At 47.9% G+C, this 24,151-nt stretch overlaps 2 protein-coding genes across 2 annotated transcripts in view; both read right to left on the bottom strand.

Moving 5' to 3' along the window:
- CACNG6 (calcium voltage-gated channel auxiliary subunit gamma 6) overlaps window positions 1-11,896 on the bottom strand; it is a 36,031-nt gene extending 24,135 nt beyond the window's left edge. The window contains exon 1 of the mRNA XM_048517063.1: window positions 11,080-11,896. Coding sequence (XP_048373020.1) covers window positions 11,080-11,404 — 325 coding nt within the window. The 5' untranslated portion in view covers window positions 11,405-11,896. The remainder of the gene's footprint in view (window positions 1-11,079) is intronic.
- Window positions 11,897-20,729: 8,833 nt separating this feature from the next.
- The window catches only part of CACNG8 (calcium voltage-gated channel auxiliary subunit gamma 8), a 25,376-nt gene continuing 21,954 nt past the window's right edge, over window positions 20,730-24,151 (bottom strand). Inside the window, exons 4-5 of the mRNA XM_048517148.1 lie at window positions 22,760-22,900; window positions 20,730-21,587 (exon numbers count right to left, since the gene is read on the bottom strand). Of these exons, the coding sequence (XP_048373105.1) occupies window positions 20,944-21,587; window positions 22,760-22,900 (785 nt within the window). The 3' untranslated portion in view covers window positions 20,730-20,943. The remainder of the gene's footprint in view (window positions 21,588-22,759; window positions 22,901-24,151) is intronic.

Genomic DNA, 24,151 nt, shown 5'->3' with positions numbered 1-24,151 from the left:
GTAATGTTTCTCTTCACAGCATCTGCGTTGGGGAGAAGCATTCTTTTCCATCTTTGTTCATGCATTCTGGCTGGAACATCTGAAACCAGTTATCAAGTTCTTGCTTAATCTCCTTTCCTCCAAACTAAACATATCCTATTCCTCTCTCTGTCTCTCTCCCCCTCATTTGTCTGGCATTCTAAACCCTCTTCAATTTGTCAGCAGAGATTGATGATGCTGAAGGATGAAGGGGGGAGGGAAACAGGGTACCAGTAGCCTTAATCATAAGAATTAATCCATCAGTGGGGTCCTTCAGTCATTTCCCCCCGCCTTTCCTAGACGTTTGCACCTGGAACTTGCTTCCATTTCATTGGAAAACAGTTTGAAAGCACCTTCCGAATGAGAAAATGGGGCAGAAGAGTGTTTGTGCTGCTTGGGTGAAAAGGAGAGTCTTTCGAAATAACTGCAGGGGTGATGCACTTAAAACACTTTGGTATATCAAAGCAGAAAATCTAAGCAATTCCTAGGGAGGCTGAAAACACATTTCTGGAAAGGGTGCCCTCATGTTGAAGAAGAAGAAGAAGAAGAAGAAGAAGAAGAAGAAGAAGAAGAAGAAGAAGAAGAAGAAGAAGAAGAAGAGGAGGAGGAGTAGGAGGAGGAGTAGGAGGAGGAGTTTGGATTTATATCCCCACTTTCTCTCCTGTAAGGAGACCCAAAGGGGCTCACAATTTCCTTTCCCTTCCCCCTCCTCCACAACAAACACCCTGTGAGGTGGGTGGGGCTGAGAGAGCTCCAAAGAATTGTGACTCGCCCAAGGTCACCCAGCTGTGTCGGAGTGCACAAGCTAATCTGGTTCACCAAATAAGCTTCCACAGCTCAAGTGGTGGAGCGGGGAGTTGAAGACAGTGGTCTGGTGAAAACTGAAAACAGCCCCTCACTGACATGCAAAATAATGCACTTTCAATCCACTTTCAATCCACTTTGCAGCTGGATTTTACTAGGCGGAAGAGCAAAATCCACTTGCAAACAATTATTTTGCAGAAGGGGCCACTGTGAGCTGGAAGACTGCTTAGCTGGCAAGCAAATATTGGGCGAGTTATTGCACAGTGTCAATGAAGAAGCCACCATCCAACGCCTGCACCCGCATCATCTCGGAGTCACCTTTTCTCTTTCTTCCCCTTCCCCTCCCACCTGGAGTGCCACAAAATGTTTTCAGTGCATAGGGAGAGGTTTTCATTATTCACGTTTCGTTTCTGGATTTGATTTGTTTTGGTTTCAAGTTCAGCGGTTGAAAATTCTGTCATTCGGTCTGTTCTCCCAGCCCACCTACAGCCCCTCTTACAGGTCCACTTATTTTCCAGTTTTGTTTTGTAAACTACCAAGTTTTTTTTTTTAAAAAAAAAAATAGATACGTGTATTCTATGGATACCGGCAGCTTTGGGAACTCCTGGCAGAAAGGAAAATACAAACGGTGTAAACTATAGGTGTCAAACTCGCGGCCCTCCAGATGTTATGGACGACAGTTCCCATCATCCCCTGCCAGCATGATGGGAACCGTAGTCCATAACATCTGGAGGGCCTCGAGTTTGACACCTGTGGTGTAAACAAACGAGTGAACCTCAGCTTTCCTCGCCTCTCCACTGAATTATCGCAGCACTCTCTCTCTCTCTCTCTCTTCCTTTCTCCCCGCCTTCTTTCTCCCGGTTTCTCTTCCTCGAGGCCTAAGGCTAATTCACACCTTCTAGCATTCCCATCTGTCCACCTTAAGTCCTGTCAATCAGACACACTGCAGGCATTCCGTGCGCAACGTTTAATTCTCAGACCCACACAGAGGCCCAGTTTGGATTAGGACCAGGATATATGGGGAAAGGGGTCTTAAATGTTCCCATGTTGTTTCCTGCAACTGCAATGGCCCCGGGGCATTGTTGTTGTTTGCCTTGTTGAGTAAATTTATCATCAGTATGTGTGTAGCTCTGAATGGGGTACAGATGCAACGGCAACGGCAACGGCCCCGGGGCATTGTTGTTGTTTGCCTTGTTGAGTAAATTTATCATCAGTATGTGTGTAGCTCTGAATGGGGTACAGATCAGCTCTCTGGGGCCACTGCAAATTGGAAAAACACCTGCCCCAGTCCCGATTGAGCCTGGACATGCCTGGGAATTAAATTCCAAACAAAGAACTCCCACAATCCTTCTGATCAAGAAGAAGAAGAGGAGCTTGGATTTATATCCCACCTTTCTGTCCTGTAAGGGGACTCAAGGTGGCCTTCAAGCTCCTTTCCCTTCCTCTCCCCACAATGTGAGGCAGGTGGGGCTGAGAGAGTTCAGAGAGAACTGTGACTAGCCCAAGGTAACTTGGCAGGAATGCAGGAGTGCGGAAATGCATCTGGTTCACCAGATAAGCCTCTGGCACTCGGGTGGAGAAGTGGGGAATCAAACCCTATTGTCCAGATTAGAGTCCACCTGCACTTAACCACTACACCATGAGGACTTGATAGTGTCTGAATTGACTGCAGGTTTCTTCTTCTGACTTTCCCCCTCATCCGAATGGATCACACCTTCCTTCCTGCCTGCTCCCACTTTCTGTGGCTGCTGGATTCTTAGCTCTTGCCTTCTTCCCCCTCTCCCCACCTCTGCAAAGTCTCTCCCTTCTTCCCTAGATAACTCTATGTACCTTGCCCCTAACTTAGAGACAATGTTTATCTCTTTGCATTTCTGAGATGTTACTGTTCTTGGCAGGGATAATTCCACCATGAATTTTTGGTCCACACAGATTAAAGTAGTAGTAGAAGAAGAGTTTGGATTTATAACCCCCTTTCTCTCCTGCAAGGAGACTCAAAGGGGCTTACAATCTCCTTTCCCTCCCCCCACCCCATCACCACAAACACCCTGTGGGGTGGGTGGGGCTGAGAGAGTTCCAAAGAACTGTGACTCGCCCAAGGTCACCCAGCTGTGTTACACTGCACAAGCTAATCTGGTTCAGCAGATCAGCCTCCACAGCTCCAGCGGCAGAGCGGGGAATCAAACTTGGTTCTCTAGATTAGAGTGCACCTGCTCTTAACCACTACACCATACTGGCTCGTGGCAGTTCATTACAGATGGATCCCTGGTACCCCCGTGACCTATTGCTTAGTTGTTGTTTCGAGTCAGGTAATGCAGTCACACCTACCAATCTGCTTGGGAGGCAGCAGAAATCAGGACAATGTTAAACACCTAACAGTTTCAAATATTAACTGTATAGAGTTGAAGGTACGCAGCAATAAGCAAGCTGAGAAAAAAAAGATCACAGCTTCCTGTATTTTTTCTGAAGCAAATAGAGATTCAAGCTATTGCTAGGAATTGGAAGGTATGGCCAGGTGGAATGCAGGTAATACTGTGAAAGTAATTACTAACTGAAGACAACCACTTCTCGTGTGTGTGTGAGAGTGTGTGTGTGTGTGTGTGTGTGTGTGTGTGTGTGTGTGTGTGTGTGTGTAAAACGAGGCTCCAACAACCTGCGCTGCTTTTCTTAGTGCCCTAACTGCATCCAACAACAAATCAATTGCCTTAGCAGCTCTTAAAAGAAATAGGATGCGAATGAGGAAAAGGAAAAATATAAGTTTGGAATGAACGCCATCTGACTGGATCATGTATAACAACACAATGAGTCAAGTCGTGCAGACCCTTCTATAGATTGCCCCTTAGTGATCAGTCAGTGTCAACAAAAGACTCACTTCAGCCCTCTGTGATGTCAGAGCCGCTCCAGCCAATCACAAGCCCAGAGGATTCACCATCGGTACAAAATCCCTTAGTGCATTCTATTATAGATAGGCTGAACCAAATTCCAGAAAGTAGAGAATCTGCTTTTTTAAGAAGCAGGATGCAATGCACAACACCTGAAGAAATTCCACAACTAACCTCTCCTCCTGCAACCCTCACATACAAAAAGGTGCACTAGGCAACTAGGTTGCCAACATCCAAGTATTAGCTGTCATCCCCTGAGATTACAACTGATCTCCAGGGGACAGAGATCAGTTTATCTGGAGAAAATGGCCACTTTGGAGGGTGAGCTATATGGCATTATACATACGCCACAATACCCCAGCGAAGTCCCTTCTCTTCCCACACTCTGCCATTCTCGGGTTCCCCCTCTAAAATCTCCAGAGTATTTCACAATCAAAAGCTGGCCACCAGTGGTGGGACGCAGCCGGTTCCAAATTACTACCAAATTATGTAGGGTGGTAAGAACCACAAAGGATTGCGAAGAGCTCCAAGCGGACCTTGATAAATTAGGTGAGTGGGCTCAGAAATGGCAAATGCAGTTCAATGTAGCTAAATGTAAAGTGATGCACACAGGGGCAAAAAATCCAAACTTCACATACACGCTACAGGGGTCAGTGCTATCAGTCACAGACCAGGAAAGGGATTTGGGCGTCTTAGTTGATAGTTCCATGGGAATGTCAACCTCAATGCAAATGCAGCTGTGAAAAAGGCAAACTCCTATGCTGGGGATCATTAGGAAAGCTGAATCTGGAGAATAAAACTGCAAGCGATTGTCATGCCCTTATATAAAGCCGTGAGATGCGACCGCACTTAGAGTACCGTGTCCAGTTCTGGTGCAGCCACATCTCAAAAAAAGGATATCGAGGGAGATAGGAAAAGTGCATGGAGAGAGAGGGCAAACGAGGATGATTGAAGTTGATTGGAGCACCTTCCCTTATGAGGAGAGGCTGCAGCGTTTGGGACTCTTTAGTTTGGAGAGGAGACGTCTGAGGGGGGATATGATTGAAGTCTATAAAATTATGCATGGGGTAGAAAATGTTGACAGAGAGAAATTTCTCTCTCTTTCTCACAATACTAGAACCAGGGGGCATCCATTGAAAATGCTAGGGGGAAGAATTAGGACTGATAAAAGGAAACACTTCTTCACGCAATGTGTGATTGGTGTTTGGAATATGCTGCCACAGGAGGTGGTGATGGCCACTAACCTGGATAGCTTTAAAAAGGGCCTGGACAGATTTATGGAGGAGAAGTCAATCTATGGCTACCAATCTTGATCCTCCTTGATCTCTGATTGCAAATGCCTTAGCAGACCAGGTGCTCAGGAGCAGCAGCAGCAGCAGAAGGCCATTGCTTTCACCTCCTGCATGTGAGCTCCCAAAGGCACCTGGTGGGCCACTGCGAGTAGCAGAGTGCTGGACTAGATGGACTCTGGTCTGATCCAGCAGGCTAGTTCTTATGTTCTTATGTTCACTTCAGTAGAACCGGTTGTTAAAACTGTGCTTGTAAACAAACCAGTTGTTAAATTATTTAAATCCCACCAACGGAACCGGTTGTTAAATTATTTGAATCCCACCACTGCTGGCAACCCTACTGGGAACAGAGGCTGAGCAGGCACAGACAAAATTGATGCGTGAGCATCCTCCCAAAGTTTTGACGGAGCCCCCACTATTGATTCTGCCTCGGGACTGCCTGTCAATTCGGTGCCTCCTATCTGCTCCTTTCTTCCAAGCTGTAAATAAACAGATTCTGAAGCAGAGGCTGTAAAACTCTGGCACTCTCCTCTAAAGGAAACTGGAATGGCTGCCCAGAACTCCCCACTGCTGAAAGCGCAGCGGGCAAGATGACAGCATCGTGGCCCCTTGCTTATTGTCTTGGCAAAGGAAATGGCAACCGCTGTCTCATCCGAAGGCAGCCGCGGGAGGTCAGCAAATCGGGCAATTTTTTGGACTAGCAATCGCACATTTCATGTGAGGTGAAAAAGGGCTGCCGGTTATAGGCAAATCTCTGCAGAAAAAAAGTTGCCCGATTGTGGTTGAAACTCCGTCTAGGGCCAAACGAAATGCTACGCGTTTAAAGAGCAACTCACGTTCCCTGCAGCTGCGGTGCGGGGACAGCTTCTTTAAAAAGCAAAAAGGAGAGCCCAAATGAGCTCAGAATGACAGGCCAAGCTGTTTTCCCGTGCGAAAACCACAGAGGGGGTTATTTTGCTCAATTTTGCTGTTCCACGGAGCAGCAAAACTGGTAAAATCACTCTCCATCCGGCAAGGTTTTCATTTGGGAAAACAGCTGGGAAGGAGGCAGGAACCTTTTCTCGACTTGGGGTGCTGAGCCCAGCTGTGCTCCCCTGGCCTGACTCTTAAAATATATATATATATAATATATATAGCCTTTAATTTGACCCTTAACTACCTGCCACTGGAGGGAAACCTCTCTATTGCCACAAGATCGGTCGAGGCTGACCGTGCCAAGAGGCCAAAGGAGTCCTCTGCCCCTTAAAGGGTGGAACATCGGTCCATTCTGCACAGGTCGTTGAAAACGTTCGCCAAAATGTTTTCAATTTATTGTCGAAGGCTTTCACGGCCGGAATCACTGGGGTGCTGTGTGGTTTCCGGGCTGTCTGGCCGTGTTCTAGCAGCATTCTCTCCTGACGTTTCGCCTGCATCTGTGGCTGGCATCTTCAGAGGATCTGTTTTCAATTTGTTCGCGCTCATCTCCCCGAGACAGTTCCTGGCTGCCATTTTGTGATCATTCTGGGTTTTTAAAAAAAGATGTGTGGATCAAATGTTAAACAGCTTCAAATCCTCTTGCTGCGATCCTCCAGGGGTCGTGTCTTCAAAGCTACGGAGACACGAGCTCCCCAAAATAAAATCTCAAAAACTGACGAAAATACAGCACGGAATGAGCTTCAGAAATGGCGCCGATCGGAAAGTCCGGGAGGCGTGGGAAATGTTATGTTGTTGACTGTTTTGCTGGTGGACGGAATTTCCAGTTGGCCTGAAGAAAAACTCTCGGACCTTTTTAACAGAAGCCTGATGCGTTAACTTGGCCAGCTGAAATATTTCATGGCTCAGAGCAGGGGTGTCAAACTCGTGGCCCTCCGGATGTTCATGAACTACAATTCCCATCAGTCCCTCCCATCATGAGCATTGGCTAAACTGGCAAGGGCTGATGGGAATTGTAATTCATGAACATCTGGAGGGTGACAAATTTTGACACCTGTGGCTTGGAGGTAAATAACAATCGAGGTAGATGATATCCCACTAAACCTCTTCTAAAGGGTCAGGGCATTCTTTCGCCAACAGTTGGCAACCATAATCGCAGAACAAATACCCAGTGGGATTTCCTGCCTCATGTAGAAGAAGAAGAGTTTGGATTTATATCCCCCTTTTCTCTCCTGCAGGAGACTCAAAGGGGCTGACAATCTCCTTGCCCTTCCCCCCTCACAACAAACACCCTGTGAGGTAGGTGGGGCTGAGAGAGCTCCGAGAAGCTGTGACTAGCCCAAGGTCACCCAGCTGGCGTGTGTGGGAGTGTACAGGCTAATCTGAATTCCCCAGATAAGCCTCCACAGCTCAGGCGGCAGAGCGGGGAATCAAACCCGGTTCCTCCAGATTAGATACACGAGCTCTTAACCTCCTACGCCACTGCTGCTCTACACCTCAACAAGAGATTGCGAGGAGGAGGAGAAGAGTTGGATTTATATCCCCCTTTCTCTCCTGTAGGAGACTCAAAGGGGCTTACAATCTCCTTGCCCTTCCCCCCTCACAACAAACACCCTGTGAGGTAAGTGGGGCTGAGAGAGCTCCGAGAAGCTGTGACTAGCCCAAGGTCACCCAGCAGGCGTGTGTGGGAGTGCACAGGCTAATCTGAATTCCCCAGATAAGCCTCCACAGCTCAGGCGGCAGAGCTGGGAATCAAACCCGGTTCCTCCAGATTAGATACACGAGCTCTTAACCTCCTACGCCACTGCTGCTCCCAAAATGTACCAAAATGCCTCTGTCTGGTCCCAAGCGTGGTCGACAAGACTTCCTTAAAACTAACATTCTGCAAACATCTGCATTTTATTAGAGCTTTGTTAGAAACATCGGTTAAAAAAAAACAAGACTTTTTTTGTTAGCCACCTGCTCCTTATTTTTAAATAAAACATCGAAGCTAGGCAGTGGAAAACTTGGCATGGATTTGCGTTAAATAACACAAGGAAATGAACAACAAGCTGCCCACTGTTTTGTTTTTTGGGAAAGACTGTTGGTGGTAACCCAGATTTCCGGACTGGAAGTTGGAAAATAAAGCAAGAGCAGAACATATAAAGGATGGTACGTTAATATTATATGCGTGCGGGTATGGGTTATCTTTCTTGACTACAGCCTAAAGGTATGGTTGTTTTTCTCGACTACAGCCTATAGGTATGGCTATCTTTTACTACTACAGCCTAAAGGTATGGTTATCTTTCTCGACTACAGCCTATAGGTATGGCTATCTTTTACTACTACAGGTTTGGGTTATCTTTCTCAACTACAGCCTAGAGCAGTGATGGCGATCCTTTTTGAGACCGAGTGCCCAAACTGCAACCCAAAACCCACTTATTTATCGTAAAGTGCCAACACGGCAATTTAACCTGGATACTGAGGTTTTGGTTTAGAATAATCAGTTGGCTCCAAGGTGCGCATTACTCGGGAGTAAGCTTGGTGGTAGACGGTGGCTTTGCTTTGAAGCAACAGTGCAACGCTTCGAAAAGGTGAATCACGACCCTAGGAGGGTTTAGAAGCAAGCCCCATTGTCAGCAACCGAGCTTACTCCCAGGTAAAGGATTGCACTTTAGTTCTTCCCATGAAAATCAGTGGGGTTTTAACAGCACTTAACAGGGTTACCTACACGTCATGCTCAGTGGCCTAGGTCAGCCTAGATGTGTGTGTGTGAGGGGCGATTTTCCACCCCCCACCATGACGAACTCTGTGCATGTGTGCCCACAGAGAGGGCTCTGAGTGCCACCTCTGGCACCCGTGCCATAGGTTCTCCACCACTGGCCTATAGGTTTGCTGGGGGAAATCAAGGGTATGGGTTTGCCTGCAAGCTACTGATCTAGTATATAAAACCACCTTTTGCTTTTAAACCCAAGTTTCTAAACCTGGTCATAGGTACCAAAGCATGGTTTGGCAAAAGTCCTCCACTCGCATTTAAGTGCGGCAAACCATGTAGCACAGGGGCCTAAAGGCAGCTATATGGGAAAAATGCAATGACATAAATGTTTCCACACCAACACAGAGAAATGAGTACATGGGGGGGGGGGGGGAAGGGCTTGGTTAATAGAATAAAAAAAATCTAAATCTGTGCGGGGTTAGGTTTCAGCAAAGCCCCGTCCAATTTCTAGTTCATGACATGCAGAGAGCACCAATGAAGAAGGACTCTTCTGCCAGGACTGAATAGGGAAAGTTAATTGAAAGGCAAAGTTAAGTCAAATATTCCCAAGAGAAAGGGAAGATAGGTACAAAAATGGTCGGGCGCACACATGAACAACGTTTTTATTTCTGTAACTGCAAGATGTCTTGACCGTAGCTTACGCAAAATCCAAGCCCCCCTTCAAATCTGCAGGCAATGACTTTGGCGAGAGACATGCACTCTGCACAAACCCAGAGGTACTCTTTTTCTCCTTGCGTGTGTACGAGGCCATGGCCAGCTTCCCCTCTGTTCGTTAAATGGGAACCATCACATCACAAATTAAAGGCCTAAAAAAAACGAGTTGGGTCAAAACGCCACATAGGTCAGAGCCCCCACTGCTCCAGGTTTGGGAAAAATACTTCTCTCTAATACACAGGTGCATGATGCTGGCAGGGGATGATGGGAACTGTAGTCCATAACATCTGGAGAGCCGCGAGTTTCACACCTATGCTGTAATACAACCACTGGGCCTCCTGAATCCAGGACGTGATGGGAATTCTGATTTTGTTATCTTTCTCTACCACAGCCCATAAGTCAGGGATAGCCTATTATATTCGATACTCAAGTAGATTTTGTATCCTCGTAGAGCGGGTGTCTGGAAAATACACCAGAGATCACTCTTTATTAGCTGGTAGTAACCAGTGCATCAAGATTCTACATTTCAAAGTCTTTGGTGAACTCTGGCATTGCTAGCAGCTTCTAGAGCTGATGGGATTGAAATGGGACAAGGCCAAGATGGGCAGATGGAAGTGATACAGGAAGAAAAGATATGTATTTTGCGCATCGTGGTAAAGAGATGAGAGGGAAAGGATGATGTGTTTGGGTTTTGTGTGAGCAAGGAGATGATGATGATGAAGAAGAAGAGGAGTAGTAGTTTGGATTTATATTCCACCTTTCTCTCCTATAAGGAGACTCAATATGGCTTATCCTTTCCCTTCTTCTCCCCACAACAGACACCTTGTGAGGTAGGTGGGGCTGAGAGTGCTCCGAAGAACTGTGACTAGCCCAAGGTCACCCAGCAGGGATGTAGGAGTGCGAAAACACATCTGGTTCACCAGATAAGCCTCTGCCACTCAGGTGGAGGAGTGGGGAATCAAACCTGGTTCTCCAGATTAGAACCCACCTGTTGGCAACGGAATAACCACACTGCTGTTTCCCCTACATTTCACTTGACCCAGCCCCCAGCAACTGCCTTTCTCCTTGCTGTACCAACAGACCGATTTTGGGGGATTAAAAAAAAACAGCTACCATGAGACAGGTATTGCAAGTATTTAAAAAAGAGCCCGAAACATGCACTGCAGACCGCTGGTTGCGATTGGAAATCACATTAAGGAAAACGACACCAACGTGGGCAGGAACTACAAAGATATGTACTTTCCTGGTCCGCACAGGATGCAAACAGACCTTGGCAGCGAACTTTCCCAAAAGACCACCTCCAACAGGAGCAAAAGAGGGGAAAAGCTGGATAGGGGATGCTTAGGGGGATGATGTCTCAAATAAAAAACAGGCTGCTTTGGTTTGAACGCCAAACTGGAGCAAACACGCCCTGTGGAAACAACCTCGGTTTTCCTTATGAACGGCGCATGTCCTCTGTTGCGCTTATGTTGCATCGAATGGAAACACGACAACAGGAATTGGGGTAGCGGTGACCACTAGAAGGAGAGTGTGTGTGTGTGGGGTGGGTGGGTGGGGGGGTGTGTGGGGGTGGGGGTGGGTTATGGTGATGCTGCAGGTGGGGGGGAAGGAAATAGGAAGGAGCTCAGGAGGATTATCAAAGGAGCTGGGAAAGCCAGATACAGCCTGTGAGGTCACCTGCTGAGGAACAGGCTGTAGGTTGTCCTGAGTATAGGGAGGGGAAGACAGGTGGAAGGGAAAGGGAAATGGGGCTCAGCGGTGCAGTTACCTCCAGGCAGCTCGGCTGGTCCACAGGTGGCCCGTTGATCCTCCACGTCCTCCACCCAAAGTCTTTTGTAGCAGAATTTCCAAAGGCCGTAGTGGGCCGCCTCGCAGATGGCCGTGTGGTTCTGCTTGTAGGTGTTGAGCTCCACCCAGAATTCCGTCCCCACCGCCAGCACCGTCAGGGTCATGCCCACGATGGCCACGAAAAAGGCCAGCTTGATCTTCCCCTCTTGCTCGTCGGTCAGGGCCTTGCGCCGCTTGCCCCCGGCCCGCGTGCGCGCCCCCATGCGCTGCTCCTCATCCTGAAGGAAAAAGTTGGGCCACATCATAGCCCCTCTCCCTGCCTCTCTCCTTGGAGGGCCTCAATTTTGCCTCAGGAGCCGTCGAGACCCGCCCCGGTGGCGTAACACCCCCAAGCTGTGAGCCTGGTCTTCTCGGAGGCCTCCGACTGGGTGCTATGTAGGTCGCTACTCTGCAAGCGGTGCTGAAAAGTTTCTCTCCCTCTGTCCCCTCTTCCTCCCCACCCAGTGCCCTGGCTTGACAGGGATGGAACAGCAGCAACCTCACCCCCCCTGCAGCGGCCTTGGCAAAATATGCAGAGCACCTGTTACAGTTCCTCATCCATTGCCTAGGCGATAAGGGTTATTTTAAGGCTGCAGGGGGCACAGACAGTCTGGATGCGTGTGCGGTTTTAAAGATGCAGAGACCGAAACCGAACAACGCCTTTGCCAGCTCAGCAACAAGGGAGGAGAACTTTTGCCTCTGTTTCTCGCAATGCCCCCCGGAGGGTCTGGCACAGCCAAGCGTCCCCCTCCCCTGCATAATTAAACACAGTCCTAATGCCTTTTCTGAAAAGTCCCCCTGCCTTTGCAGCGCTTGTGCGCGACGCACAAAATAGGCCGCCCCAGAGCTGAGATGCTCTTCATAGTATTTGGTGTGAAAATGTGCCCAGTCCCTCACCACCACCCCCTCCCCCCCGGTTCTCCCTGCCCCGTGTGTTGGCTGGCATGCCTGAGAAAGTTGATTATAATGCTTCGAAACACACTGGTTTAGAAGCTGTGTTTCAGCAATGATTCGGTTTCTTCCCGAGGAAGGGCACTGTTGCTCCCTTGTTTTGAAATTATTATTATTATTATTATTATTATTATTATTATTATTATTATTATTATTATTATTATTATTATTATTATTATTATTATTATTATTTTTATTATTATTATTAAGGGCCAAAGGGCTCAGGGCGGTGAACAAAACAAATAGATAGAGCACAGATAAAATCAGTAAATAAGCATTAAATATGGCTCTATATGTTAAAATCAACCCCATTAAAATGCAGCATCCTAATCAAATATACTGATGGCGTCCTACTAGAAATCCCCTAACAAAAAAGGGGGGAGGGGAAGGGGAGAGAGGGAACAGCAGGGTCCACAGATGTTGTGAAAAGGAGGAGGGGGGGGCATCAGCGGCCGGACTCCCCAAAAGCCCGGTGGAACAGCTCCGTCTTGCAGGCCCTGCGAAATTCATTAAGATCCCGCAGGGCCCGCGTAGCTGGAAATAGAGCATTCCACCAGGCAGGGGCCAGAGCTGTAAAAGCTCTGGCCCGGGTGGAGGCCAGCCGCATCATTGAGGGGCCAGGGGTCACCAGCAAATTTGCCTCTGCTGAGCGCAGAGGCCGATTTGGGACATGTGGAGCAAGACGGTCCCGTAGGTACGGAGGTCCCAGGCCGCGCAAGGCCTTAAAGGTCAAGAAGGTCAAGGCCTTAAAGGTCAAATTGCGGTTATTAATCTTGCCCCGGCAATACATTAATTTGGTAGCTTTAGGTTAGGCCGTGATCTCTCTCCGCCTCGGCGCTCTGCTTACGGTATGAGTGACTTTTCTGGGCTTACTGAGGTAATTTTGTGCAGGGTTGTGACCACTCTAAAAGATGCTGCGTAAACACTAAGGCCTATTACAGTGATGGCGAACCTTTTCGAGACCGAGTGCCCAAACTGCAACCCAAAACCCACTTATTTAACGCAGAGTGCCAACACGGCAATTTAACCTGAATACTGAGGCTTCGGTTTAGAAAAAATGGTTGGATCCGAGGCGTGCGTTACTTGGGAATAAGCTTGGTGGTAGTTGTTAACTTTGCTTTGAAGCAACCGTGCAACTCTTCGAACGGGTGAATCACGACCCTAGGAGGATTTGCTCAGAAGCAAGCCCCATTGCCAGCAACCGAGCTTACTCCCAGGTAAAGGAGCACGCTTTAGTTCTTTGAATGAAAATCAGTGGGGTTTAACAGCGCTCAACAGGGTTACCTATACTGCTTCCCTAAAACTAGGCCTTAGGTTTAATGCTAATAATCGATCCCAGCAGCCCAGGCAAGCCTACATGTGTGGGGGGGAGGCGATCCCCACTACATGATGAACTCTGTTTGCGTGTGCCCACAGAGAGGTCTCTGAGTGCCACCTCTGGCACCCTTGCCATAGGTTTGCCATCACTGGCCTATTATGCATGGAGTGCTTCCCACGATGCTCCTCGCGTCTCCGTGCCTTTGCAGTGGGGTCCCCTCGTGTTTCCTTGTTTACACGCAAGGAGGCGCCCCTCTACCTGCACCTCAACTTGCCTGCCCCCACTTCCAGGTGGCTTCCCCAACCATTGCAAGATTGCTGGCTTTTGTGTGTGTGTGTGTGTTTTGAGCCTGTAAATGTAATATCGATATTCCTTTTAACTCTCTTCGCGTAGAGGGTGAAAGTTGTTGTTAATCTGAACTGAACAAGGGCATTCCACCGGAGACAAATTCGGCATTGTAGTAGCTGACAGCCCATTTCCCCCACTTTGTGTTTGGAGTCCTCAGAGGCAGCATAATGAAGTGTTGTAAAGATGAAAAAATAAATCCTCTTTGAGCTGCAGGTCTGGTTAGAGAACGGCATCTTGGATTCCAGCCTGTCGTCAGGCCTACTGTTCAGAACCTGAAAATAAGGCTTTATTCCTGTGGTTGTGTTTTTTTTTTCTGAAGGCCTCGCCGTTGCTTGGCAACTTCACTGGGGCTCTTGTCCCTTGGCTTCCTGAAAGCCCCTTCTGTTGGCGCAGCCAAGCTGGCAGCTTTCCTGAGGAAAACCAGGGCTTGGGAGAGGACGGGGCGGGGGAGACGCTGGCACCTCAGAACCGAGGGCTGAAGATGCTGAATGCAAATGTGGGAAGAGGAAAGTGGCAATTTTGGGATGTGCATCCATGCAGTGACAAGCAGGCGGGAGCATCTGGTGCTGATATCCCCCGTGGGGCGAGGGGGGGGGCGGGACTAGCTGAGGGTTCAGCACAAACTGATCAGAGGAAAGGGCTGATTTATTGTGAAATGATAGCTTTTGCGGGGAGGGGCGAGAGGGATAGAGATGGAGGGATGGGATATCGGCGTAACAGGGCGTGCTATTGCAGGCCGTGAGAATCACGCATAGTGCTGCTGAGGGTGGTAGAAAATGCTGCTAAGTCACAGCTGATTTACGGCGAGCCCCGTAGGGTTTTCAAGGCGAGAGGTGCTAGGAGCTTCCCACTGCCCGCGTTTGTGCAGGCTGAGAGAGTTCTGAGAGAACTGTGACTGTGACCCAGCAGCCTTCGAGTGAAGGAATCGAACCCGGTTCTCCAGATTAGATCCACTCTTCTGAACCACTACACCTTGCTGGCTGTAGAGAATGCACTGCATTTCCCTGAATGGAGGAACCTAGTTTGGAGCGGAAAGGCAGCAACTAGTCCTAACGCAAAATAATGAAATCAGGAGACGGTACGGCATGTGAGTAGCATTGAGCCCAGGCTACAGTGTAATGAATGGAATTGATTTAAATGTACAATCCGCCAATAATTTTAATACGCTCATAGCGAGCAGATATCCAGGTACCCCACTCCCCGCCCAAAGAGCTAATGTTTTGCAAGAACCAGTTCTTGAAAGGGAGAGTGAACAATTCTCCCCCTCATGTATTTAATTGAACAGCACTTTCTGTGTATGTGAAGCCTTACAGAATAACATTGGCAAAAACAAGACAGCCCCCTGCCTTCAATATTAAACAAGGGCATACTGCCCAAGGAGACATTTGGAGTCAATGGGGGCAAGGGAAAGGCGGAAAATCACCTGGAGATTTAGGGATGGAGCAGAGGAGGAACCTCAGGTGCCTCTCTGCCTGTGTGGTGTTGTGGTTAAGAGCAGGTGGATTCTAATCTGGAGAACCGGGTTTGATTCCCCACTCCTCCACCCGAGTGGCAGAGGCTTATCTGGTGAACCAGATGTATTTCCGTACTCCTACGTCCCTGCTGGGTGACCTTGGGCTAGTCACAGTTCTCTCAGGGCTCTCTCAGCCGCACCTACCTCACAAGTTTTCTGTTGTGGGGAGAGGACGGGAAAGGAGCTTGTAAGCCACCCTGAGTCTCCTTACAGGAGAGAAAGGTGGGGTATAAATCCAAACTACTACTCCTACTCCTACTCCTACTCCTCTTCTTCTTCTTCCCCTTCCCCTTCCCCTTCTCCTTCTTCCCCTTCTCCTCCTCCTCCTCTTCCTCTTCCTCTTCCTCCTCCTCCTCCTCTTCCTCTTCCTCTTCCTCCTCCTCTTCCTCCTCCTCTTCTTCTTCTTCTTCTTCTTCTTCTTCTTCTTCTTCTTCTTCTTCTTCTTCTTCTTCTTCTTCTTCTTCTTCTTCTTCTTCTTCTTCTTCTTCTTCTCCGTCTCTGTCTCCGTCTCCTTCTTCAAGGTAAAACGCTAGGCAGCCCACCTTCCAAAGCAGCCATTTTCTCCAGGGGAGCGGTTCTCTGTCACCTGGAGTTCAAATGTAAATCCAGGAGATCTCCAGTCACCACAGGGAGGTTGGCAACACTACATGTGAGTCTAACTAAAGCAAGGAAGTTGTTATGGGAGGAGGGACAATTGTATGGATTCTAGAGCCTGGGACAATGCCCCACCAGTGGGGCTCTTCATGTTATATGAGGAAAGTGAGATCTTTCCAGCCATCTATGCCCTAGACATGGCGACCATGTGTGACCGTTGCCAAGCCAGCTGCCCAAGTCCCAGATGAGGCATCCTCAGGTGGTTGTCGCTGCAAACAGGTGCGGACAGGTAGGGAAGAAGCAGAAGGCAGCAAGTTCTCTTCTTTTCTCCCCTCCATCAGTGGGTGGACAGGGTGTGGGTAGTTGGGTCCTACCAGCGTGTGGCCCAAGGCAGCTGCCCTAGTACCCATTGACTAAGACTGCCCCCGCGTGGAAGTTCAAGCACATTGCAATTAGCAGAGCGGGGAGAAAGTTCTCTCTGGTCGTTTCTGCACGGTCCAAATATCCTGGGTTGGGCAAGCAAAATATCCCAGTTTGGCCAAGAAATTCACGGATGGAGGAGTGGGGATCAAACCCAGTTCTCCAGATTAGAGTCCACCGGCTCTTAATTGTTACACCACGTTGCCTCTCAGTTACCTGGTTGGGGCAGTGGGCTCTCCCTTATGGGAGGTCTCCAAGCAGAGGGGGATCAGACATCTTTCCAGGATGACCTAGTTTGGGATTTCCTGAACTGAGCTGGCAGTTGATAGCGTACAAATGCCTTCCTATCTCTGTGATCGTGTTTGTGCCCCCTGGCTCTCAGATCAAAGGCAGATATAAGCCCCAAGGCTGGAGAGAAAATGGTGCCTGGGATTGTTTATCCAGCTGTCCACAACTACCTAAACCAGTGATGGCGAACCTTTTCGAGACCGAGTGCCCAAATTGCAACCCCAAACCCACTTATTTATCGCAAAGTGCCAACACGGCAATTGAACCTGAATACTGAGGTTTTACTTTAGAAAAACTGGTTGGCTCCGAGGCGTGCGTTACTCGGGAGTAAGCTTGGTGAAGCAACCGTGCAAAGCTTCGAATGGGTGAATCACGACCTTAGGAGGGTTTACTCAGAAGCAAGCCCCATTGCCAGCAACCAAGCTTACTCCCAGGTAAAGAATCACACTTTAGTTCTTTGCATGAAAACCAGTGGGGTTTAACAGTGCTTAGCAGGGTTACCTGCACTGCTTCCCCAAACCTAGGTCTTAGGTTTAATGCTAATAATCGAGCCCAGCGGGCCAGGCCAGCCTTGGGGGGGGGGGGATCTGTTTGCGCATGCCCACAAAGAGGGCTCTGAGGGCCACCTCTGGCACCCGTGCCATAGGTTCGCCACCACTGACCTAAACCATTTATTGCAAAAATAGATAAGCTTTCCCAAAATCCCCAGAACATATTTGGATCTCCTCTAGAAAACAGCCCAAACCAGCAGGTCGATATCAACCAGTAGATATGGGTGGGGTGTTCTTCCCAACAGGGCTTTGTTTTCCTTTCCTTCAATAACAACCTCCCCTGAAAAGATTTTCATAGGACTTTATTTGAAAGGTAGATTCCAGTAAAAATCCATGCATTTTTCTTGTTGCTATTATGACAAGTCAGGCTGCGTTTGTTCGCTTGTGTTTTTTTTTTTTTAAAAAAATGAGTTTCTCTTCTTTGTTCCCCAGTAATTAGCACAATCAATAGATTTTGCCAATATTTTTCTAGGATTTTTAATTGGCTTTTTTAAAATACGAAACCCACTTTATACAGAAAACTTGGAACGGATGATGCTTTTCCACTGAACTGTATTCTTTCCCTTGACCTTTCTTGCAAAACGTCCGCTTTCTTCTCTTCAAATGTTTCTCCCTTGGGTCCCTCGTTGCCACATAAAATTGAGAAAGGAAAAATCCCCATCACTCCTTATATAAGTCTACCCTTCCCTCAAATTATACACTTTCATCAAAACAAATGAAAAAAATATTATTCTTTAAAAGGCTAGAATAAACAGTAAAGAGACAGTCACAGTTTCTGTTTTTTTCATACATGGCTTTCCCAAAACATTAGTTACTATTAGAAGAGAGTTTGTGTCCAACACACTTATTGGTAAGAAGTATTTCTATTATAAAAAACATTTAATTGACTTAGAGTTTTAGACACTCTCCCTGGCCATGTGGTTCAGTTGAATCTTATTGAATTCAGGAAGTCTGTACTTTGTGCATTTCAGTCCCCAATTTTGCAGCTGGAGAATTCCAGAACAAAATGATTTGTTCAGAATTATCGGGAGTGATTATCAGCATGACATTCAGTGGAATATATTCCTAGTAAGTCTATTCAGGATTGCACCCCTAAATCAATGTGATTTTTTTTGTCAGTTTCTAAACAGTTATTTATCTTCCTAGGATATGGTACATTCGGATCCATTGATTCCCTCACGCACAGAAGCAGAAGAAGAATTTAGATTTTAATAGACTAGTTTTTAATTTTTACATTTCATTTGTGAATTCTGCCTTCTCCTGCTGAGCCATCCGTCCCGTCCTGTAACAGTGATCTGCTTGGTTAATATCTACCTATTGTAACCATCCCTGAGTCTGTTTTTTAGGGTGGTCGTTAAAAAAATAATAAAAATCTGGCACCCCGATGGCAGCGCACGTAGAATAGGTTTTGAAACTCTGAATCCTGATGCAGTGAGTTCCACTTTCCCTCTTTCCCTCGATCCAGAATAGGAGCCCCTGGCCCATGCTCACACAGCAGTAAATAAACTAGTGTGGGAGAGAATCGGTTTCGAATAGGGAGAGAAAGCATAAATTCTGCATGGGGTCATTCAGGTCCTGTAGCACGTGAATCAAGAATATCCGTGTGGATTGGCAGTGAAGATCCGCAGATCCATTTCTCCATGCGCAAGGTAAGAGCAACAGAACAGCGTCTGAGAGATGACATTAAAAGGTTTCCAGGAGCAGAAATATCCTGTTTCGTAAAAGGGATGAGCTTCAGTGGCGTACCACCCATTGGGCAAAGTGGGCAGTTGCCCAAGGCGCAGATATTTGCAGTCACGTGGGGGCGCCTGATTTCTACCCTGCCTCGCCTAATTTAGCTAAGCCCCCACCCACTTCCAGCATGGCTCATTAGTCTCACCTCAGGAGGCAGAGCAGGAGGATGGGGAGCTCTGCCTCTGGTGAACTTGGGCTGCTGGGGCCGTCAGGGAAGGGTGGGGGCTGAGGCCGGGCTGCTCCACCCATGGGGGGGCATCAAACTCAGGTTTTACTCAGGGCGCCAGTTTGTCTAGGTACACCACTGTTGAGCTTCACTGGGAAAAAAAATAAACACCCAACCCGTAATCATCCACAGAAGTTCCATTTCTGACAGAAACGAAATAAGCGAAATCCTAAGAAACGTCACAATCGTTTTGCCTAATCTCCTGTCTATGTATGTATGTATGTGTGTGTGTATATTTATATATCTATAATACATGTAAAAATTCTCCCTAGGAAACTGCTTGAGGGTGTCAGGCTGAGGATGAGCAGAGGCGTAATCCCGTCGGCCGCGTCTTGTTTGGTTTTAGATTTCTTCTTTCGGAAATGGAAGAGAAGAGAAAAATATATTCCGTATATATGGATGGGTGAGACACAAAAAACCGGAGACAGTTGTGGTGAACGTCGTTTCACAAAGGGGCAAGGGGCGCCTGTTTAAACGCCAGGGACCCCCTCCTCCCGAGAGGCAGCTTAATCTAAAGAACAGCTATGGCTCAGTGTTTGGAAAGGGGGCCGAAAGCCGGACAGACTTTGGTCAAAAGGTGTCCTTTGAAGATGCGGCAAAGCCTAATGGATTAGAAATACCTCTGACCACCAGCAGGGGGCAGTCGGCCCTTTTAGATTAATCAAAAAACCTTCTCTTTTTTTTTTAAAAAAATTCTGCTCTGTGTTTTGGCACAAACTTTTGTCAGCCCTTAATTAAGCTGCAGCGAAGGAGAAGAGAGGGTTTCCTCACACTGGCTGAGGAACAAAACACCCTCTTGAGCTACACTGCAGCCCCGGATTTGGCACAGTACGCTGTGGAAGCCATCTTGTAGGAGACTTATGAACAGAGGAGTCTGGGCTTTCATTTGTTCACGCTGCTTTCAGGCCCTATTCCCCTCTCGCAGGATCCTGGAATTGAGGCTGTCCGCTGTAAATCTTAACCAAGTAGGCAAGAGCTCCCCCAAGCCCCGCCGAGATACAACGGCACTCCTCATTGTAAAACCCAGCGAAAATACTCGTTTTGGCTATTCTGCGAGTGCCCGCTTGAAAAAGGACAGTGGTTTTTGTTTTGTTTCTGACTAGTACAAATATTTGATCCCTGTCATTTCTTTCATGGAAAGCCCCCTTCGTGGGCTTACTCCTCTACCTCTTTCCCCACAAAATGAGAGAGATGTACTCAGGCCCCACTGGTGGGTTAAAAAGGGTGACGTGAGATCGTGAGTAGACGGAGAAATAGAGGAACAGGTAGACAGACGGAGAGATAAAAAGTGGAAGGAGGGAAGATAGTAGAAGAAGAAAGAAAAGGAAGAAAGAAAAAGGAAGAAAGGAAAAAGGAAAAAGGAGAGGAAAGGAAAGGAAAAGAAAAGAAAAGAAAGGTAAGATACTGGAAGTAGAAAGGAAAGGAGGGGAAAGCAAGATATTGGAAGAAGGAAGGAAGGAAGGAAGGAAGGAAGGAAGGAAGGAAGGAAGGAAGGAAGGAAGGAAGGAAGGAAGGAAGGAAGGAAGGAAGGAAGGAAGGAAGGAAGGAAGGAAGGAAGGAAGGAAGAAAGAAAGAAAGAAAGAAAGAAAGAAAGAAAGAAAGAAAGAGAGAGAGAGAGAGAGAGAGAGAAAGAAAGAAAGAAAGAAAGAAAGAAAGAAAGAAAGAAAGAAAGAAAGAAAGAAAGAAAGAAAGAAAGAAAGAAAGAAAGAAAGAAAGAAAGAAAGAAAGAAAGAAAGAAAAAGATGTTTGCACGGGTGGACTATTTGCTCGCTTCACAGCATTCCCGCTCTCCCTTCACACTTTGAGCTGTGCCTTCCCTTCATATTGCCTTCCTGTGCCCTCTCCTCTCTTTGCTCTAACCCTTACACTGGCGTTGTCTTCCTGTTGAGCGTGTTGGTGTTGGAGGAGGCATCTTTACCCAGGGTGCCAGTAGCCCCTGCGACACCGGGCCCGGTCACTGTGACAGTGACACCCGGGTCTTTGGGGAAGGTGTTGTGCAGCTGGAGGAACCCGCCACCGGTACCGGTTGCCCCGGATGCTGCCGCACCCGTCGATGCTGTTTCACTGGCCCCGCCATAGAGTGAACTGACGTTGGCTTTGGAGGGGTCCCTCGATAGTGTGTACATGGAGATGTCGGTGGAGGGGAAACCCTTCAGGCCAACGGGCGAGGTTTCTCGAGACTGCGACGGTTCGGTGGAGCGGGAGCTGGAACGTGACCGGCGGCGGTATCGGAAGCGGTAGCTGGGCAGACGCAATATAGCCGAAGACGAGGAAGAAGGGTTTTTCAGCAGCTCCGTGCGACTCTTGCAGTGGGCTTCCCGGTTCTTCTCGATGTATATGTTGACAGCCAGGACCCCGATCATCTCAGCCAGAATGAAAGAGAGGCCACCAAAGTAAAAAGACCAGCCGTAGGAGTAGTGGCTCTTCTTCTCATCATCGCGCTTTGTGCCGGGATCTCCAGCGTTGGCTGAGATGTAGACGATGACCCCGATGATGTTGCTGAGACCTGAGGGTGTGGAAATAAAGGGCAGTGAGAGGAAAGATGTCAGGTGCATGAAATCAGTGGCTGGGTGACTGAAGCTAAAGATGTGTGTTAAGAAAGGAGGAAACGAAAAATTCTGGAATTCGTGGATGGTTTTTCGGACAGAAGAATAGAGTGATGGGTGTGTAGCTTTTCGGGGAGGGTTTTGTTTCGTTTTTTGGTTTTGTTTATCTGTAGACACTGAAGGCAGATGAAAAATATAAAACGAGGCAATCAAGCAGTATGTCAAACAATGAAAAAGGACCAGGAAGACAAGAATTAGAAACAACATGAAAACCATAAGACATGATATGACTTGAAGAGAAGCAGAGAAACAGTGAAGAAGAAGAAGAAGAAGAGTTGGATTTATATTCCCCTTTCTCTCCTGTAAGGAGACTCAAAGGGGCTTACAAACTCCTTTCCCTTCCTCCCTCACAACAAACACCCTGTGAGGTAGGTGGGTCTGAGAGAGCTCAGAAGAACTGTGACCAGCCCAAGGTCACCCAGCTGGCGTGTGTTGGAGTGCACAGGCTAATCTGAATTCCCCAGAAAAGCCTCCACAGCTCAGGCGGCAGAGCGGGGAATCAAACCCGGTTCCTCCAGATTAGAGTACACCCGCTCTTAACCACTACACCACTGCTACTCCTTTGTATGACAGTGGTATGACAAGGTTCATAAATATGTGGAGGGAGGCACGTAAGAGGGAGATGGAGGAATGAATTGGTGGATGGCTGATATCTAAGAAAGGATAGAGGAAGATGGGTGAAGGCCAAGCAGAAGTGAAGGATCATCCTATATGACACAGCAAGTGAGACTGATTATGAAAACACACAGATGCATAGAGTCCAAAAAGGAGGGAGAGAAGAACGGAGGGCGGATCAGAGAAATAGGTGAAGGGAGAGAGAGATCTCTGTCACTGATCAGACCAGAAAACCTTTGACCTGGCTATCCGCATTTCAAGCCCTAGAGCCATGGTGGCGAACCTTTGGCACTCCAGATGTTATGGACTACAATTCCCATCAGCCCCTGCCAGCATGGCCAATTGGCTATTCTGGCAGGGGCTGATGGGAATTGTAGTCCACGAACATCTGGAGGGCCATAGTTGCCCACCCCTGCCCTAGAGGGATTCCGCAGGCTCTACTGCGTCCTTCACTCACCTGCAGCAACAAACAGGATGCCAGCCCCGAGGATAATGTTGCGCTTGGACTTGTAGACCCGACTGGCAGCCACGCAGAAGCCTCCCAGCAGGAGCAGGATGGCGCTGAGGATTGGGAAGATGCTGGAGGCTCGTACCACACCTGCAGGCAAAGCGACAGCAACAGGAGGGGGATAAGTCAGGGGATCTCTAATGCCCGAGAATAAAATCGGATGAATTCGCATGACCACATCTCTTGCTGAGCAGCGCCGCTTTGCACATCAGCCAGCAACAGCAACCAAAATGGTAAAAGGTCTGGAATCCGTGCCCTACGAGGAGAGACTGAGGGATCTGGGGATGTTTAGTTTGTTGAAGAGAAGGTGAAGAGGTGACATGATCGCCCTGTTTAGATATTTGAGGGGTTGTCATGTTGGTGAGGGAGCGAGCTTGTTTTCTGCTGCTCTGGAGACCAGGACCAGGAGTCATGGGTTCGAGGTGAAGGAAAAGAGATTCCACCTAGACATCAGGAAAAAGCTTCCTGACAGTCAGGGCTGTTCGACAGTGGGATGCACAACCTCGGAGGGTGGTGGAGTCTCCTTCTTTGGAGGTTTTTGAAGAAAGGCTGGATGGCCGTCTGTCAGGAGTGCTTTGATTACGTGCAGGGGGTTGGACTTGATGGCCCTTGGGGGTCTCTCCCAACTTTACGATTCTATGAACAAGATCCCACCCACCAGCTATAAAAAATTCTCAGCACATAGAAAGGCATCTCTTCATTCAGAAAAGTTCTGGCAGGGTTGCCAACTCTCAGGTAGAGGAGCGGCATTCGACCCCGAGCTTCTTAGAGAAAGGGAGCAAAATGCCTCTGAGAAAACAGAGGCCCCTTCCGCACACGCAAAATAATGCGTTTTCAAACCACTTTCACAACTGTTTGCAAGTGGATTTTGCCATTCCGCACAGCTTCAAAGAGCACTGAAAGCAGTTTGGAAGTGCAAAATAATGCGTTTTCAAACCACTTTCACAACTGTTTGCAAGTGGATTTTGCCATTCCGCACAGCTTCAAAGAGCACTGAAAGCAGTTTGGAAGTGCATTATTCTGCTTGTGCGGAAGGAGCCGGACTGTCCCGGTGCTTTAAACATCAGCATATTTTCATCAGTTATCTCTTTTTTCCCCCTCCCTCCGAATTGTCACGCACCGTTGGCGCCTTTAATAAATCCTCTTTCCCCAAAAGAAAGAGATGCTCAAACCTCACTGTAACTCTGAGATAAAGACAGATTTCCCGATAGTAAAAAAAAACCCCCACGCACAAGTGACTCCTGATGCAGCTAAATCAAAATGGATTTTTCACAGGGATAACCAAGAGGCCCCTTTTTCCTCCAGGGTTTTGTGTCACTTCCAAAAGCTGAGCTACAGTGT

Source organism: Sphaerodactylus townsendi, linkage group LG15, assembly GCF_021028975.2.
Source record: "Sphaerodactylus townsendi isolate TG3544 linkage group LG15, MPM_Stown_v2.3, whole genome shotgun sequence".
NCBI classification, from domain to species: Eukaryota; Metazoa; Chordata; class Lepidosauria; order Squamata; family Sphaerodactylidae; genus Sphaerodactylus; species Sphaerodactylus townsendi.
The sequence above is the reverse complement of the archived record's forward strand: the minus strand, read 5'-3'. Positions and strand labels throughout refer to the sequence as shown.